Raw genomic sequence first — 17549 nt, 5'->3', positions numbered from 1 at the left:
TAACTCCAAAGCAGCATGCAGTTAATCTGAAATGATTGTCTGTCACTCATATAACACAGAAGATTTTCAAATCTCTTTTCTTTTTTGGATTTGTCAACTCTGACTTAAACCAGATTATTTTACCTTGCTGCTGTGTTATCAGTGGCAGAAGAGCTGAATAAGAAAACCTTTTAACTTATGTTACACAAGTATGTTTTCCAACTATTTTCCATTGTTTCTCACTTATGAACTGATTTATCCAGAGGTTTAGCTGCCATATATCTGAGTGTATCTGAACTTCTTTCCTTTTGTCATCTGGAAGTTTCATTATAGGAAATCAGCTGTTTGTCTGAGATTATTTAGTGCCTGCAGATCGTGGGCAAAAAAACCTTCCCAGGCTCAGAGAATCAGACTGGACTACACTAAGCTTGTTACTTTTAGGTTATATAGTGTGCCTGGGACAGACTACCCTTGCTGTGTGCGTCACGCACAGTAGATCTGGTGCATGTCCCAGTTTTATCAGGTTTGCTCATGTACTGCATAGCACACAGGTATTTGTAGCCAGGGAATCCCAAGTGAGAGTTCTGTAAGCTTCAGGAAGGTGGTGAAGGCTTATCGTTTGGTAGCAGTAGTTTACTGAATTATAGGTAGGGAATTGGTTTATAGTAATTATCTTCTGGCACATTAGATCCCAAATTAGACAGCTCCCTAAATTTACGTCAGTAGTGGCAGCATTGACTTCTGATATAAACCTCTTAAAGAACTGCCCAGAGCATTTTGCTTGTTTGACTCCCTGGTTGTTACTAAGGTCATCTTTAATAACACCAATTTTTTTTCTCTCTTTTATTCAAGAGCTTAATGATGGAGGGTTTATTCTATTTGTACCTTTAAAATGTAAAAATGCTACTTTATATTATTAGATATTAGTGTTATGTATGCTACTGTATACTTGCAATAGTATGTATTTCTGCATAGGCTGTCTCTATTTTTTACTTGGTCATAATTTATTCCCTCTTCAAAACAAATGGAAAGCATGGTTAAGTTTTCACCTTGTTATTAGTGTTTACAAACTAATTAAATGTTTATGCTTATTATGGTTCAATACACTGTGTGTGTGCTTACATTACACAAAACCATTAATATAACATGGCTACCTTTACAAACTGAAATGAAAGTGAAAATCTATAGCTTAATGTCTGTTGATTATATGCAGCATGCTATTAAGATGCCCCTGCCTCTCAGGGGTATTTTGGGCATGCAGAATGTTTGCTGTGCATGCTTATGCTGTATTTACATTCACTATAGAGAAGATCGGAAGTAAAAATTACTTCATATATTTGAATAATCAGAACTAAACAAAGTTGTTGAAGCATGAAATAAAAAAAAAAAAAAAGATAAGTGAAGCAAAGCAAGACAAGACATTTGCTCTTTACATAATTAGTATTTCATGTAATTCTTGGTGAATGATTTGATTGATAACTAGTTATTACAGCTCAGGAAGTTGCCATCTTATACCTGTTGAGTAGCTTGCATGTGGTAACTTTGTTACCCCCCTTCTTACTGTCCTTCCTATATGCATGGTTGAGTTGTTCTGGTAAGGAAAAAAAAGCTCCATTTAATTAGATTGGCTCCTTAGTCTACTCTGTCTGACTGCAGGCACTTAAAATGGATTTACGTAATCTTGGTCTTGTTTTAAGAGACTTGATTTTAGGTTCTGTTCTGGAATGTCTTGCAAATATCTAATATTACTGTGAAGCTGTCTGAACATGGCATTATAAACAGATGCCTTAAGGTCTTAATTCTCAGAAAAGTTGATTTTGATTGCTTAATTTTATACAATAAGTTGGCATAACAGTTATGAGGTCTCATTTTTCCTTTTCCTTGAATCTGAGTGTGTGTCATGCCAATTCTCATCTTGAGAGCTGCCACATTACTGGGTATAATGAAAAAGGACAATGAAATTCTGAAGTTTTGGGCTGGTGCAGTCATCTTAAGCAGAAGGTAACAAGAGAGAAAAACTGCCCTCAGTGTGTTTGTTTGGGGTTTTTTTCATCCCATTGCTACAAAAAATATATATCTTAATTTTTTTTTCTTTTGGTTTAGCGCTTGTCATTACTTAAAATATGGTTGTAGTTCATTAGTAACTAATAAAAATTAGTGACACTAATAAAACAGAGGACCTGTTCACTAAATGGAACATGTTTCAGAGAGCTGCAGTGATTCAGCAGATTCCTGCTAGAATTTTCTTCTTGATCTTGAGAGACCATGTTTGTCTTACAGATGATGAGTGTATGAAGAAGGGTTTTGGTTAAAATCTGTCGTTATCTTAGGACTGATTAGCTGTCATAGCGTTGTAAGAAAATTAACAGTATGGATTTTGGAATATTGTTGCTTTGGCTATAGTTGATCCCTAAATAAATATACTTGAAGAACTTCAATTTTACTGACTTGAGTCTGTAATAACTCAAATGTGGACTATTTATAATTGAAATATAGGATCTCAAAGAAACCGAGGTAGTGCCTAGAAAGTAACACTTGGGTGGTACTAAGAGCTAGTTTAAACATTTCATCAGCCAGTATTATAAAACTATTTTGAGATATATTTCATTAAAATAAAAACAATTAATATGATGAATTGATGATATTAATGTGATGAATGAAGCTGTTCATATCTCCCTGTGAGATCCATCTAGACTCTTACTTGATGGCAGGTTTGAGCAATTTTGGCAATTTGCTAAAGTCTAGGCAAATTGGTTTTTTGTTGCTACAATTGCTGTAGCAGGAATAAGGTTAGTGCTACTGAAGAGCTGATTAATATTAATTCATGCTACACTCTGAGTGATGCTTGTAACAGGATTAAGAAGTGCTGCAGTCAGTTGCTTGTGCTGTTCATTTAGTTGCTGCCACTTAGAGATGTCTGTAAAAACGGGGTTACTCCAGACTGGTCTAAGGTTGCTGCTGCAAATGATGGCTGTCTTGACAGCGGGGTGGGGATCATTACTGTGTGGGAACAGGAGAAGTTGGCAGCAGGGGCACACAGTGATCCTGAGGTAGCAAACAGCAGCTGAGAACTCAGTACTGTCAGTCTTGGGGTTACCATTCATAGTGTTGAGAGTTGCTTTGGGATTTCATCACTTGTAAGTTTAGATTTTAAAATGATCAGGGTGACCTTGTGAAAATCCTACTGACTGGTGACATCGGTTCAGTTTGTGGAACAGCAGTGACAACAGAAATGCAGTACTCTTAAGTGGATGTGACAAACCACTTAAGATTTGGTTTTGTTTAAGCCTTCAAGTGAAGATTTTAGTTCAGGGGCCAGAATGTTGATTTCGAAAAATGGAGAAAATGTATCTTCAGCCCTCAGTGAACCTTTTTGAATATAGGACTGTGCTGGGGCTGGGAGATTGGGCAGCTGCTGCTTTCCTTCTGTAGTTTGGTTCTCTCTGGCTGTGGGTTCCCTGTGCCAGATGATGCTGCCTGGCAAAGCACGGGGCTGGTGTTCAGGCCACAGAACAGAAGAGAGTGCCAGTGGTACTCCTTGAATACAGGAGCTGTGGGTGATGTAGTAGAGTGAAGATGTCTTTCACAGAACATGTAACATTATTTTGTAAGAACCACGTTAGAGTTCCTCTTTCGTATTGCAGAGGTGAGTAGGCCTGATTTTAAAATCAATGTGAGATTTTCTTACTGAATTAAAAGTAACTTCAGACTAAGTTTGTCCAAAATGAAATTAAGAATCTTGAACGCCCTTTTTAGAAGGGTGTAAACCAACGCCTTCAGGCTTGGCTCTGTCTGTAGCATTGCCATGTGCAGGTAATAGCTTTGCATAATGTTGTGTTTATGTAATAGCGGTTACACTTAATGAATATTTTGCATCAAAAGTCTGCTTGGGTTACTTGTTCTATATATAAAAAATCAAATCCAAATGTGAAAGTGATATTTTATAATAAGCTTCAGGAGGAAGAAGGCTGCAATAGAATCATAATATTTAAACAAGAAATACAATTTTCCTTCTCAATTACATATAAATATGCTAAATTAACTGCAGTTTTTACAATTGAGTATGATTTTTTTCCCTCCTGTTGAGTGCTGCAGACAGATTAGGTAGTGAAGAGAAAAACATTACTTTCCAACATTAATTTCAGGTTTGGAAAATAAGACTTCTTATAATTTTGGCCTGTTACTTGAAGATGTCTATTCAAACTGCTTTTGAACTTGGATATCACAGCTTTGCAGCCGAAGATAGGGTGGTATTTGTATACCAGAAGACAGGCTCTGGAGTCACATTAGGCAGCAGCTAACCAATTCCAGAAGATTTAAAAAGAGAAAAGTAAGTGGATTATCATTTTAAAATGTCATTATTTGGATTTGGAAAGTAATGCAGATGAGCTTGTTAGGCCTGTGGCTTTGAGATAAAAGCCTCTCATTGTCAAAAACTCTTTTGACAGATTAGTACTGTCCTTAAAAAAAAAAAAAAAAAAAAAGAAAAAGAAACCCAATGGCATGCTTCCCTTGTCCTTAAGACCAGACTGGATTTATCAGAAGCAGACATTTAACAGGTAACCTGACACCATCTAAATCTACTTGCAGCATCAGCTCTTTGGACCAAGCTATATCAATTCCATTGGTGTTCTTTTTGATGATGCAAAGGTGTGTATCCTCGAAATATAAAAGGTGGGCGTTCTCTGAGGATGTTTTTGTATTTGGACTGGATTTGATGACTGTGGACATGGCCTACTACTAAACATACATGGTAAATGTGGACTTCAGATGTTGTGTCAGCAACAAGTGTGTTGTAGCTTCTCTGCAAAGTCAGAAAATGATGACCAAATGTGTTAGAAACAGAGAATGTTGTTAGATACAGCAGATAGAAAGATGTTGTATGAGAAACTGTTAAAAATATGCATCTGCCCAATTCATATGAATGTTGATAAAGTATCAGACAACTTGATATCACCTCTTTACCAAGTTAAATATTCCTTACCAGTAATCTGCACTTCCTGAGAATGGAGAAATTTGTTTTCACCCTGGAGAACCCTTGTTTTTTACATATTGTACTTTTATCACTTCTTATTTTAAAGGCAATTCTTAATGACACAAACAGAAGGCCCCTAGGATAACATTCTTTCAGGGAGCACCCCACACACATGCTTGCAACATTCAAATGTTTCTTTTTCATTAGAAAATGTAAGATACACATGCATTTACACAATTGCAGCACAAAGGCATTTTGAGTTTACTCTTTACTTGCTTGAAAGTATTCTTAATCATTATGTGGTTGGTGACATTGGATAAGGGGGCAAAGAGCAAGTGACAGAGTAGCCAAGTTGTTGTGCTCTGCCTTGCCAGCTTAGGGCAGGTGTGTCTTGGGGTCTGAGACACAGTTTCAGTGAGGTACAGAAGGTAATTTGCTGCACTGCGTCCTCTCTACTCCCCGGGCAAGGGAGGAGATCTGGCTCCGGCTAGCCCAAGACGCAGCTAGCAGCGGGGGGCACTCTCCAGATGCGCCTCGACTGGATGTGCGGAAGCAGCGACAGGCCGAGCAAAGAAAAGAGTGGATTCCACTCGGGGGCACAATCCAGAGTTTATTGCTCCAGGCGAGCCAACTGGGCGAAGACAAAAGGGGAGGGGTTACAGGGGCTTATAAAGGGCGAGTATGGAGGGGGTGTGGCTAGCAAGGCAACCAATGGGAGCAAATAGGGGTGTGAGTGGGAGCTTGAAGGACAACAAAAGGAACCAATGAAAGCAAGTTGTGGGTGGGGCCCCAGCCCTTGAACCAATCACCTGGCAGCCTGTGGAGAATGTTCTAGAAGGAAGGGAAAGGCCACCGAGTGACGGACAGGGGTCTGGAGGAGGGGTCGGGAGAGTGACTAAGTGGAATTTGGGATAAACCAACCAGGGAAAACAGGGGAGAACAAGGGAACAGGTGGGAAAGGAAACTTGGGCAGAGCCAACTATGGGGGAAACTTACATTAACGAGAATACACATCAAAATCAAAACATATCACAACAGTAATTTTCCTTTTAGATGTGAAGGAAAGACTTGTCTTAGATAGAAGACTTGTCTAACTTAGTTATACATGCAGTAGAGGTAGAGTGATGCCCATACTACTTATGCTGATGTTATGTATAATTAAGAAGCATAATTAAATAATTTTAGGCAGGAATATTTATCCAGTTTATTTTGCTTTTTTGGAGCCATATTTTTTGTTCCCCTGGCTCATTATTGTGTAAGTCTTCTAAACTGCAGCTTTTTTGAACTTAGTTGTGGTGGTTGAATAAGATTTCCTTTCTGTTATGTTCTGAGTGAGCATTTATTGGCAGTGCATGGAATTCTCCAAGTAGTATTTAAATGTAAGTCTTCATGATGTGAGAAAGGTTTTGACTATAACCCTGAAGATGCAGAAGTGTTAATAACTTTTCCTGGAGAGAGCAGCTAGCTAGAATAAACGCTTGCATCCTTGGTTTTAGACTTTCATGTCTGTCATTTAATCAGCAGCATCTTAACTTTACCATCTTTAATAGGCTCTGTGCAGGCTTTTCATTGATGAAAGCAGCATTGCAGTGTGTGCACAAGCTTGTGTCTATATGTAACAGTAAATAAAGTTTAAGTTCTAGTTTGCCTCTTAAATATTTTGCCAACATGTTTATTTTTTAAGTTAAATCTGTTGTGAATCATGAATAATTTACATTTATTGAATAAAGGATGATGGAGACAGCAGCTGCAAAAGAAATTATTATATGGCTGAAAATACTAGGTATTAATAAACCTATCATTTTGTCAAAGGAATTTTTAACTCAGTAATGTTCTTGAATGTTCACTGAAGAATGCCTTTCCTAAACCCTAAACTTTTTATTAACACATGTTCTCCCAGAGTTGAGACCCCCTAATAATGTACTGCTGAACACTTCTGCAGGCATCAGTAATGGCTCTCTAATAAACATTGTGGTTGAAAAATGATACTGATTTCTCAGAAGAAAGCAGAAGCCGCAGAAGAAAGAATCCTAAAAGAAATGGGAGAGGTGGAAAGGGAAAATGTTGCAATGGTGAAGGTATTTGGAGTGAGAAGATTATAGCAGGAAGTGATGTGGTGTGTGTCCTTCAGCTTTGTGTATTTGCCTTGTGTTGTGTTGGAGCTATGTGAGTGTGTCATGGGAAAGGTGATGAGTAGTGCAGCTGTCAAGGTACTCTCAGGGCAAGCCAAGTTTTATGGAACTGTTCTAAGGAAAGTAAAATCATCAGTGTCTTCTCTTCCTTCTGTTTGGATTGATTGGGGTTTCTTTTCAGAATTGAATGGTTATTTCTTTCGGTGATAACCACGTAAAATGTAAGATGTGACATGCAAAACACCTTACGTGTTGGGGTCCTGTTGTTTTTTAACTGGTGATCCAGGAGTGTATATGTCTGTATTTTCAGGACTCCTTCTCCCAGGGCAGAGAAATTTCTGTATTGAGTTGTAAAATTTTGTAGGTCCTTAATCCCATTTATTTCCTGTCATACTCAATAATCCTCTGTGGAAACCATTGTAATTTATTTTGTCACTTCTACAGTAATGAAATTTGCACAGCCCCACGCAGGACCTTTCAATATGTATATATTTTGTTCTGCATCCCCTTAGAAACTAAAGCAACATATGGGTGGAGGAGCATTTCAGGTAAAAGATAAAAGACCTTTTGGGAAGACATTTTATTTTAAACCATTTTCATTTAAACAGATTGAAATTTGTAAATTTTTTGCCTACAAAGAAGCAGGTAGGGATAGGTGAGAACTTAGTAATCATAATAACTTATTTTGAGGGGACTTAAATTCAATGTGAGTTTGATCATTGCCTGGCATAAAAATTTAAAAGTAGTTGCAGCTTTGGGAAATTTCATTTTTACCTCCCGAGCCAGAAAGAGTCCAGAAATACACAATCAAATCTTTATGTACAATATATCTTATGTATTTTTACATCTTTATGTATTATTGTAGTAGATTGAAATATACCCTTTAGCAACACTTGCATTTCTAAGTAGTTTTTCTTTTATCACTTACCTTGTGGAGATTTTGTAGCATAAGTTACATAGAACATGTTAGACCATAGTACTCTATAGTCTGTAGGCTGCAGTCCAAGTGGCTGGGGGCTGGAACTATCTGATAAATTAGAAATGTAATTTTCTATTAACATTTATCTTTTGCTGGATAAAACTACTTACTATTGTAAAGGCCAGCAAAGCATATAACACTTCAGTGATTTTGACAGGACAGATATTTGAAAATATTTTAAAATATTGGTGACTGAACAAAAATGCTCCTTTATCATTATCAGTTTTCATTGGAGAGAAATTTTTTTGATTTGGTCAAAGTCACATAGGACATGATAATACACAAACTTGCAGAACTTCTGTTAAATTTCAGAGCAAGCTAAAGATTAAATAAATGCAATAATAAAGTGATAAATAAACTCTTGAACATAATAAAAGAAAAAAAAAAAGAACCCCTGGAGAGTGTGAAGTTTGGACAGCAAGCTAGGTAAGATTTACACAATTCCTTCAAGTGTTGTTAAATCAAGGCCGTCAGAATAGGGTGGTAGATTGGGTTTGGTTTTTTTGTGTAGGTGAGTAATTCTTTTTCCTGGTGAAGCAGGTGGAAAGGGGCTTTACTGGAGTCTGAGGAGATTGGTTTTTGGAGTGATTGGAATTGCTCAGCAGATTTCAGAAGGTAGTGTGTTCTGCAGTGAGAACTTGCCTTCTGGATTTATTTATTTCATATAAAACTTTTACTATAAAAATTGATGTACAGTCACCATTTGGCTTGCATTTTTCCTTGGGTAATAGTAGCTGCCCTTTTGTTTGCAGTCATGAGGGATCTGTTAAGGAAAATTGGAAAATTGTACGTGTTCTAAATAGTGATGTTCTGTAGCTTAGTAAAGAGGATGAGCTTTAAAAATGTATCTTAAAGTGATGGAATAGAAGCCTGTTGCTCAAAATATTGCATGGCCTTTTTCTGTGCAGTGCAAGAGGAGGTGCACTAGGACAGGCAACCAAACATGGTAATATAATAATGATGATGTTGTTATTATTATTTTACTTGAGGTAACTGTACTTTTTCTGCAGACAGTTCCCCCCTAGGCTGTGTGGTTGTAAATCCACCTTTCAGTCAGCAGATTAATTCATTGGTACCTTCTGAAGACAAGAAGGAATGGGCCAGGATTGCGCTGCATTTGTCTGCTGGGGATTTAATATTTTATCTTTGGAGGTCAGGTAGTAGAATTTAGGTTTACATATCTTGAATACCTTTGATAACAGTTTTTTTGCTTTGACTGAACAGGGCTTTATTTTGCTGCTGTAGGGCATGATTAGAGATTTATTTTTTTCCCCTGAGTAAATGGATAAATATATTGGTTTTAATTTTCCAAAATTCTTGAGTTGTCTCTAGCTTAAGCCAGTCAAAACTTCTATATACCTGTCTACCTGATATACTTACTTTAAAAGTGCAGTGGATAAAGGATGGCCATTTTAGTGGGATTTCCTGAGAAATGGAATGGTGACTGCATGTATTTAAACATTAGGCATGTCTCCTCTTAAGCTATCCATTACACGATTAGCTTTCAGAGGCTATGAAAATTAAATAAAAGTTTATCTGATTGATTGCAGGTCGAATTCTCTTGTGATTTTTTTTTTTAGTGCAGTTGCATGAAAAGTACAGTAGAGATTTCTGATTAAAATTAGGCAGTCCCCTGCAGCTTATTTGCAGGAAGACTGTGAGTATAGCAGGATATTCAAGGCAAGGGATGAGGAGGCAATGGTATTACTGGGGATGTTTGTACCTACTTCAAGCAGCTTGAAATGAAGGGGAAAGCACTTTGCATAATGGATGATATCAGATTAGCCAGGTTATTTCAAACATTCAGTTATGATTCTTTGCCAGTTAATTATGGGTAGTTTTGAATTAATTTGGTGGATGAAAGCAAGATGTACTGTGCATGTTCTGCAATTATAAGAAACCAAAGGTTGATTGTAACTGAAAGAACCTAGTATTAAGTTTCAAGGAGTATAATAGTAGGGATGTGTGCAAATGTCTCAAAAATTGTAGGAAAAACTCAGTGAAGCAGCTGACAGAGAAAAATGATAGAGAGTTTACTCAGTGAGGAGGGAAAAAAAGGATGGAAGTTGAGAAATTATGAAAAGAATAAGCTTAGTCTAAAATATCTGATTTCATAGGTTGTTTAGGGCTATGACAGGGACTAGCATGAAGTGAAGGGGAAAGAGCTTGAAGGAAGCACAGCATGGAAATCAGAAGCACAAAAGAGAGTCATTAAATAAAAAGGTAAAAAATGTATCTTTGAAACAATCTTATCTCACCTCCTGGTTCTAGAAAGGAAGCAGTAAAACCAGAACTAAAAAGCTCTTGTGAAAAAAACCTTGTCTTCTGCCTTCAGATGAGATGTTAGGTTTTCTGAAGTCATTGCAAGAGGAGCTGTGCAGGGACTGGAAAGAAATTTTACAGTGGAGATCTATCCAGTACCTCCCCACCAGTGATTCAGTGTCAGAGCAAGTACTGGCTCACATCATATCTCCTGGCAGCCTCTGTCTCCTTGTGGACACTTCACTGATCTTTTGGATACTGGTGAGCTTCAATGGCTTAAGGACCTGGGTGATTTTGGTAATATACGTGTAATTGGTTGTTACTCAGCGTCATGCTAATCCTGTGAGTTACAGAACTTCTTAGCTTGTTTGGAGTGGGTGATATTGGATACTCTGTCAAACCTGGCTCAAGTTCTTTGCATAATTTCTTTGGGGAAGTTTTACTGAGGGAAGCATCTCCTGCAATGACGCCTGTCTTGAGATTGCTGCTGCTCAGAGAGGGTACTTGATCCTGAGAAGGTTCGTGCTGGGCTGGGCAGGGACACTCTCACCTGGACTGAGTGATGCACAAAAGGCTGCATTAACATTCTCATCTGTTCAGCCTGGAGGCCCATGTAGCCCTGATACTAACTCAAGGATAAGCTGGGAGGAGTTAGCATTTTTAAATATAATTTATTTCAAGGTCTACATATGTTAATATGTCTCTCACTGCCAGTCTTATTATCCTGTATTTCTTTCAGTGTCTCATTTCCTTGCACTCAGCAAAAATGAGAGTTGTAACGTTAAAGAGAGGATGATGATACGAGAACATGAGTTTAAATGGGTATGTTTTATTCTGATTTACCCATAAGTATACAGGAAATGATATCATTGCATTTAATGAGTAAACTTGGTTTTGTGGATAGTTAAAAAGCAGAGAGCATGTATGCTTAAGAGCATTGTCCTATAATGGTTTTAAATGGCTTTTAATTTTTTTTAAGTTTTTGTTTTCTTGGAGAACACTTGGGTGTTCTGGTTTAAATGCTAAACTGGTTGGGTTTAAATGCTAAGGATGAAAAAAATGCTGTATAGTTAAAAATTTAAATAGAAAATTTCAGTGCTTCCTTTGGACTCAAGAACATTGAGCATAGTGTGTGCCACTAATCCTTTACTTCATTTATGAACTAATTTTCAGATAGACAATTCTGTGATAATCTAGTCTGCCTGTGAAAAGAACTTTGTTAAAATATGAAAGATGTAAAAGGCAGATATCCTGGTCAGAGTCTGTTACAGACCGTGTCTCTTTCTGTATTATTCCTGCTGGTCAACACTCATTTAAAAATTGATTTAATTTTTGAAACTCTTCTTTGTTTAAGTTTTACATTCCCCACCAGATCGAGTTAGATTCCAAGTTCAGGTTCTTTTCTGAAGGAACAACATCAGCATTGGAGGCTCTGAAATATATAAAGAAGTTAACATGTATAATGCATTTTAATGGAATGAAAATTGCCTCTAAATGTGCACCTTTTTAGGGACCTCTCGGTTCCCAAGTGTAAAATTACTTTTTGGGATTTGAAATATAGAAGAAGCAGGGCCATGTGGTATAGACTGGCAGTGATGTTATGCTCCTACAAGTCAGGAAGTAAATGTCAGTGGGTGACTAGGAGGAAAGGAGTAATTACCATATAGAAAATAAAATGCCAGCAATTCAGATATATCAATTTGTTAGTTAATTAGTGGATGAAATCTGTTTTTTTCATAACTCATATTGCTTAAGTAGCAAATATTCAGTCAATTAAAAAGCAATTTTGTATGATGAACACTAGCTTTTACAGGGCAACCTTATTGCACTGAGACTGTTTGTCTGCATTAGATATGACTTAAGTGCTAACCAGGGATGACAAGCTTCTTTAATTAACTGTGCCATCATCAAATATAACCTGCATGTCTACTAAAAGATAAGCTGAACTGTGAACTTTATTCTACTGTCTGTATTGCCTTCATTAGCTAATTTCATCATAGTGATGCCTTTTTGGGACCACCTGAAAACAAAGGCCAGGAAAAATTAAGAGAATAAAAAGTGGTTAGATTTATTAAAGGGCCTTCGGGTACATTTAGGGCAGATGAAGCCCCCCACAGGGGCTACATCCAAAAATGAATGGGTCATGGGTTTCCATACTTTTCTAAGTTTGGTCCATTTGCATATTGGGGATTGATCTTCCAATTACAGCTTCAGGTAATGAAGTAATTTTACCCCAAGTTTGGTGCTCCCCAAGTCACTTTTGTTTACGTCTCTTGAGGCTGAGACAGGAAGGTGTCCTTGATTCCCAGGCATAGAGAGGAATTGTTTTGTCTGACCAAACTGGGAAAACAGTAGCTAGCACTCTATATGGAGTTTAGAGTTAAACCCTAAAGAATTGCAGGATTACAAATATATGAAAAATAGATAAGCTGAAATCCTAAGGCATCAATAGAAGCTTGGGTGTTTCACTTAGATGTAGACATACAGTATTATGTGTCTTAATCTTGGACTATGTCCCATATTCAGTATTTGAGATGACTGTACAGTTCTCCTGAAAGAGGTGAGGAAAGTGTGCTTGTCTAGGAGTATCCATGTACCTTCAGATGATGTTTTAATGATCTGTTTTGCTAGTGAAATGGAAGGTGGGAAGAGCAATGTGTGAGCTTGTCAGTTGGTTTTACTGCCTTGCCTGGAAATTTTGTCTGGGTGTTTAAAAACTTAAATTGAAACTCACTGAGAGTATTTTTCTGAATGCTGTAGAGTACAAGTAGAAGGCAATCCCCAGCCAACTTCATGCAGTAATGGTTGCAATGCATGTGTTTTCACTTTGAAGTGAAATGGCTTGACTATGTGAGGCTCAAAGCACTATGTTTAGGAAAAATAGGGCTTAGTGTGCCTGGCCCTGTTTCTGTCAGAGAGATGAGAAAGAGCATGGGACTGCATTTGGGTAGTCATGGACTCCAGATTCCTTGCTGGGAGGACTGAGGCTGTGTGCTGAGGCTGAGCTTGTGTGTCAGTAGTTTTGTCTGTGATGGAGGCTGACAGTGCAGGCATACCTGACAGGAATAGGAGAAATATCCTTGGATTCTGAAAATTTTGTTGCCAAAAAAAATTCATGTTACTCTCATTGCTTATGTATTTTCATCTCGACACCATAAGTTTCTCTTGGCAGTTTTTCTAACTTATAAATATTGCTTTATGATTCCACACTGAAGCTTTTTTCCAACCAAAATACGTGCTTTTCAATGCTATTGGGTACAGGAAACATTGTGATCATCCAGGCGGTAAAATATTATTGAAGAATAATCTTATTTTATAAATAACCCAAATTTTGGAAGTTGGCATTGAAAGAGGAGAGACAAGTAGTTTTGCTCCGAGAACATAAAATGTGATTGAGTGTCCCTGTATTTCCAGGTACTGCCATTGGAGAACAGAATGAAGGACAGCACACGTTTCCCCCAGGCACTGAACATTGGGATGGCAATAGTCATGGCACTGTACATCTCGCTGGCCACCCTAGGGTATATGCGCTTTGGGGATGATGTCAAAGGCAGCATAACTTTAAACCTGCCACAGGATAAGTGGTAAGTGCCTCTGTGATTTAAAAGCAATAACCTAGAAGGCATAAATGTTGAAAAGGTTGTCCCATGCCTTAGTGCCATCAGAGTGCTAAGACTTCTAATGTATCTACAATAGAGCTGTGGTCCTCCCCAGTCATTTCTTCCATATTAAGAGGACTTGCAAATGGAGGGTGATCAATGATATTATAAATGCTGATCAGTGATATTATAAATCATTCCATCTCTAGAAAGAGCTAGTTCCAGGACTGTTGAAGGAGGGAATACACAGTTTGCAAGAAGCTGTCACGCAGTTCTGGAGCAAGCAACTTTTACCTTGGATATCCTGCTAATATAGTGCCCTTTTTTAGTGTAATCACTGAGTTTAGCAGGTGGCCAAATGAAATAGAAGACATCAAATATGAATAGGTTTGTAGTTCAAGTGCAAGTCCATGGGTAGTGTATATGATGACTTCCTATCAGGAGAATGACGCTTATGTTTGCCAGGGTCTCGAGGACACTACAATTTTTTATTTAGCTATTTTTTTAATGTTATGAATGTTGCATGCTGAAGATGCACTGAAGATGATTTCAACTGCTGTATAGTTAATTTTGTATCTGTCTGTGGATGGATATACTCTTAACTATTCTCTAATTAATTTTTTAATAGTTTTGTCTAATAGGCCTAAAATTAGGTATATCAGCAGTGCAAAAGTGCTAAAACTGGAAAGTATTATAATGTTTTCATTCTGTTTTACAGAATGTAGTAATGTTGTACAGGTTATATACTTGTATCTACTTCTTCAATATCTGTTGTAGTAGCTTATTAAAGTAGCGAAATCTCTTATTATTGGGAAAAAAACCTGATTACATGAACTGAATGCTGACTTTTTTATTCTTTGAAAAAGAGGAGAACATATGTAAAGAATGTTCTCAATTTTTAAATGTTACTTTTTCACTTTCTTTTCTTCCTTTTCATTTCTTGGAGTCAATGTGAACTATGCATTTTTAATATTCTTAAGAAGTTTTGTTTAATTGCCAGACTGATTCCAATGTTTAATACATGAGAGTATAAAAAATATGTCTTGAAGGATGAATGATTTTTCATTGCTAGAGCTTTAATTTATTTATTACTGCTTTTTTGCTTGCTTTGTTTTTTACTGCTGTTGTAACAACTTGAGCCTTTTCCTTCCTGCCTCCCTTCCTTCCTTCCTTCCTTCCTGCCTTCCTGCCTTCCTTCCTGCCTTCCTTCCTGCCTTCCTGCCTTCCTTCCTGCCTGCCTTCCTGCCTTCCTTCCGCCACTTCCACCACTTCCTTTTTCCTTCCTTCCTCCCTTCCCTCCCTCCCTCTCATTCTGATTTTGCGCATGATACAAATTTATTTCCTTTCATTGTACATACACACACACACAAGAAGTTTAGCAAGGGAGGGCAATCCCAAGTTCAGCTACAGGCTGGGCGGAGAGTGGATTGAGAGCAGCTCTGCGGAGACAGTCTTGGGAGTGTAGGTGGATGAAAGCTCATCATGGCAATGAGCACTCACAGCCCAGAAAGCCACACGTGTCCCGGGCTGCATCCAAAGCAGCGTGGGCAGCAGGGCCAGGGAGGGGATTCTGCCCCTCTGCCCTGCTCTGCTCTGGAGAAACCCCACCTGCAGAGCTGTGTCCAGCCCTGGAACCCCTTACACAAGAAAGATGTTGACCCGTTGGAACATGTCCAGAGGACAGCCTGAGATGATCAGAGGGCTGGAGCACGTGTCCTATGACAGGCTGGCTGAGAAAGCTAGGGGATTTTCAGCCTGGAGAAGAGAAGGCATTGGGAAGACATTACAGCAACCTTCCAGTGCCTAAAGGAGACTTCCAAGAAAGCTAGAGAGAGACTTTTCACAAGGACATATAGGACAAGAGGGAATGCCCTTAGGTTAAAGGTGGGCAGGTTTCAATTACAAATTAGGAAAAAAATTCTGTAGAGTGAGGGTGGTGAGGTAATGGAACAGGCTGCTCAGAGAGGTTGTGGACTCCCCATCCCTGGAAGTGTTAAAGACCAAGCTGAATGGGGTTCTGAGTAACCTGATGTAGTGAAAGGTACCACCCATGGCAGGAGAGTTGGAACTGGATGATCTTTGAGGTTCCTTTCAACCCAAACCATTCTGTGGTTCTCTGACATTAAAAAAAATAAAAACCAGAAATCTGCATATAAATGTTTACTGTATCTATTGTGTGATGCAGCTAAAAGGAAAAATACTTCTATTTCTAATATAACATGGCAGTCCTTGTTGTTTGTAAGATTAGTGAAAAGCTTGTTTTAAATGGTAGCTTTGGGTATATTTGTGCCTTAAGAGAGGTGCTATTAAAAAACAGGGAGTGAGGGGAATGTGGACTAAGCTAAGGTTGCTACTCAATGTTGTTTTTTATTGTGCTCATGCAAGCAACAGAATGAACTTTATTCTGCATCCCTGCTGTCTAACAGAGCTGTTCACATAGGAGTTTTCAAATAGCTCTTGGCTACAGTGCAGATGTGATGATGATGATATTTGTGCTGATGGCTTTGCAGGCCTAATGCAAGGAAACAGATAATAAAAGAGATGGAAACTGGTGCTCTATAGGGTTGGAAATTGCCATTATAAGTGTAATAACCTCAAAGCTACTCAGGGCACATATCCACAGTTAACAAAGTCATCTGTTTTTGTCTTACCCTGGAGAATACCCCAGAGCACCAAACAAAATTAGGAGAAGCAGCTCGGTGGTGCACTCAGGGATTGTGATGTATGATGCCTCTGCTGTGCAGGACTGTGGGTCTACCTGATACAGTACTGAGGGACAAATGGTTGCGATTAACTGGGCTAGCAAAACAGATTTCCAGTGAACCCTAGGACAGTATTTTGCTATTTGGTCCTCACATAAAAAGCCAGTAAGTTGCCAGTTGGAACCAGAGAAATTGCAAGGAGCAGAGGAATTTTTTCATAAGAAGACAGACAGGCGAAAGACCTGGAATGTATCTGAGACTTGGCTTATGTGTTTAATTCCAGCTGGACAACCCCGTCTTAAAAATAAGCTTTTCCTGATAAAGAAAATTAAATAAAAATTCTGCCGCTTTCTGAATTTTACTTGATGTTTTCATAGATGAATTGACTGGAAGGCATATGCAGGCCCTAGACTAGTTAGGTTCTTAAGTTTAATTTAAATAGAGGACTACTTGTATTAAAAGAAATTCTGCTAGATTGGTGCTTTTGGATAAATGACTTGATGCTGTTATGTTTTAGATGGTGTTTGGGAGTACAAATTGTCACTCAGCATAATATATTACTTAGAATATGTTGAAAATTGACTTAAAGAGTAGTTTTCAGTATTTGCAGATGTAAATTATAGAAAATTCTGCTTTAGTACTTATTAGTGTCCTTGTTTTGGGTCTCGTAGATTCATAAAATAGTTTCAGTTGGAGAGGAACTTTAAAGATCATCTGGTGTGATCCCTGTGCCATGAGCAGAGAAATCTTTCATAAGACCAGGTTGCTCCAATCTCCATCCAACCTGGCTGTGAGCACTTCCAGGGATGGGATATCCACAACTTCACTATCCTCATTGTCAAAAATTTCTTCTTTGTTCTCATTTGGGTTCTTGTCTTCTTGAGGCTGAATATGAAGGTTCTTTCCACTATCTGTTCTTTG

At 38.1% G+C, this 17549-nt stretch overlaps 1 protein-coding gene across 4 annotated transcripts in view; it reads left to right on the top strand.

The window, feature by feature from the left end:
* Positions 1-17549, top strand: part of SLC36A4 (solute carrier family 36 member 4) — an 89985-nt gene that overhangs the window by 23533 nt on the left and 48903 nt on the right. For all 4 annotated transcript variants that reach the window (XR_005257098.1, XM_038138414.1, XM_038138391.1 and 1 more), the window contains one exon: positions 13742-13911. Coding sequence is in view for 3 of the 4 variants with exons in the window: in XM_038138414.1 (XP_037994342.1) it covers positions 13742-13911 (170 nt within the window). In the remaining variant the exon portion in view is untranslated. The remainder of the gene's footprint in view (positions 1-13741; positions 13912-17549) is intronic.

This window comes from Motacilla alba, chromosome 1 (genome assembly GCF_015832195.1).
Source record: "Motacilla alba alba isolate MOTALB_02 chromosome 1, Motacilla_alba_V1.0_pri, whole genome shotgun sequence".
NCBI classification, from domain to species: Eukaryota; Metazoa; Chordata; class Aves; order Passeriformes; family Motacillidae; genus Motacilla; species Motacilla alba.
The sequence above is the reverse complement of the archived record's forward strand: the minus strand, read 5'-3'. Positions and strand labels throughout refer to the sequence as shown.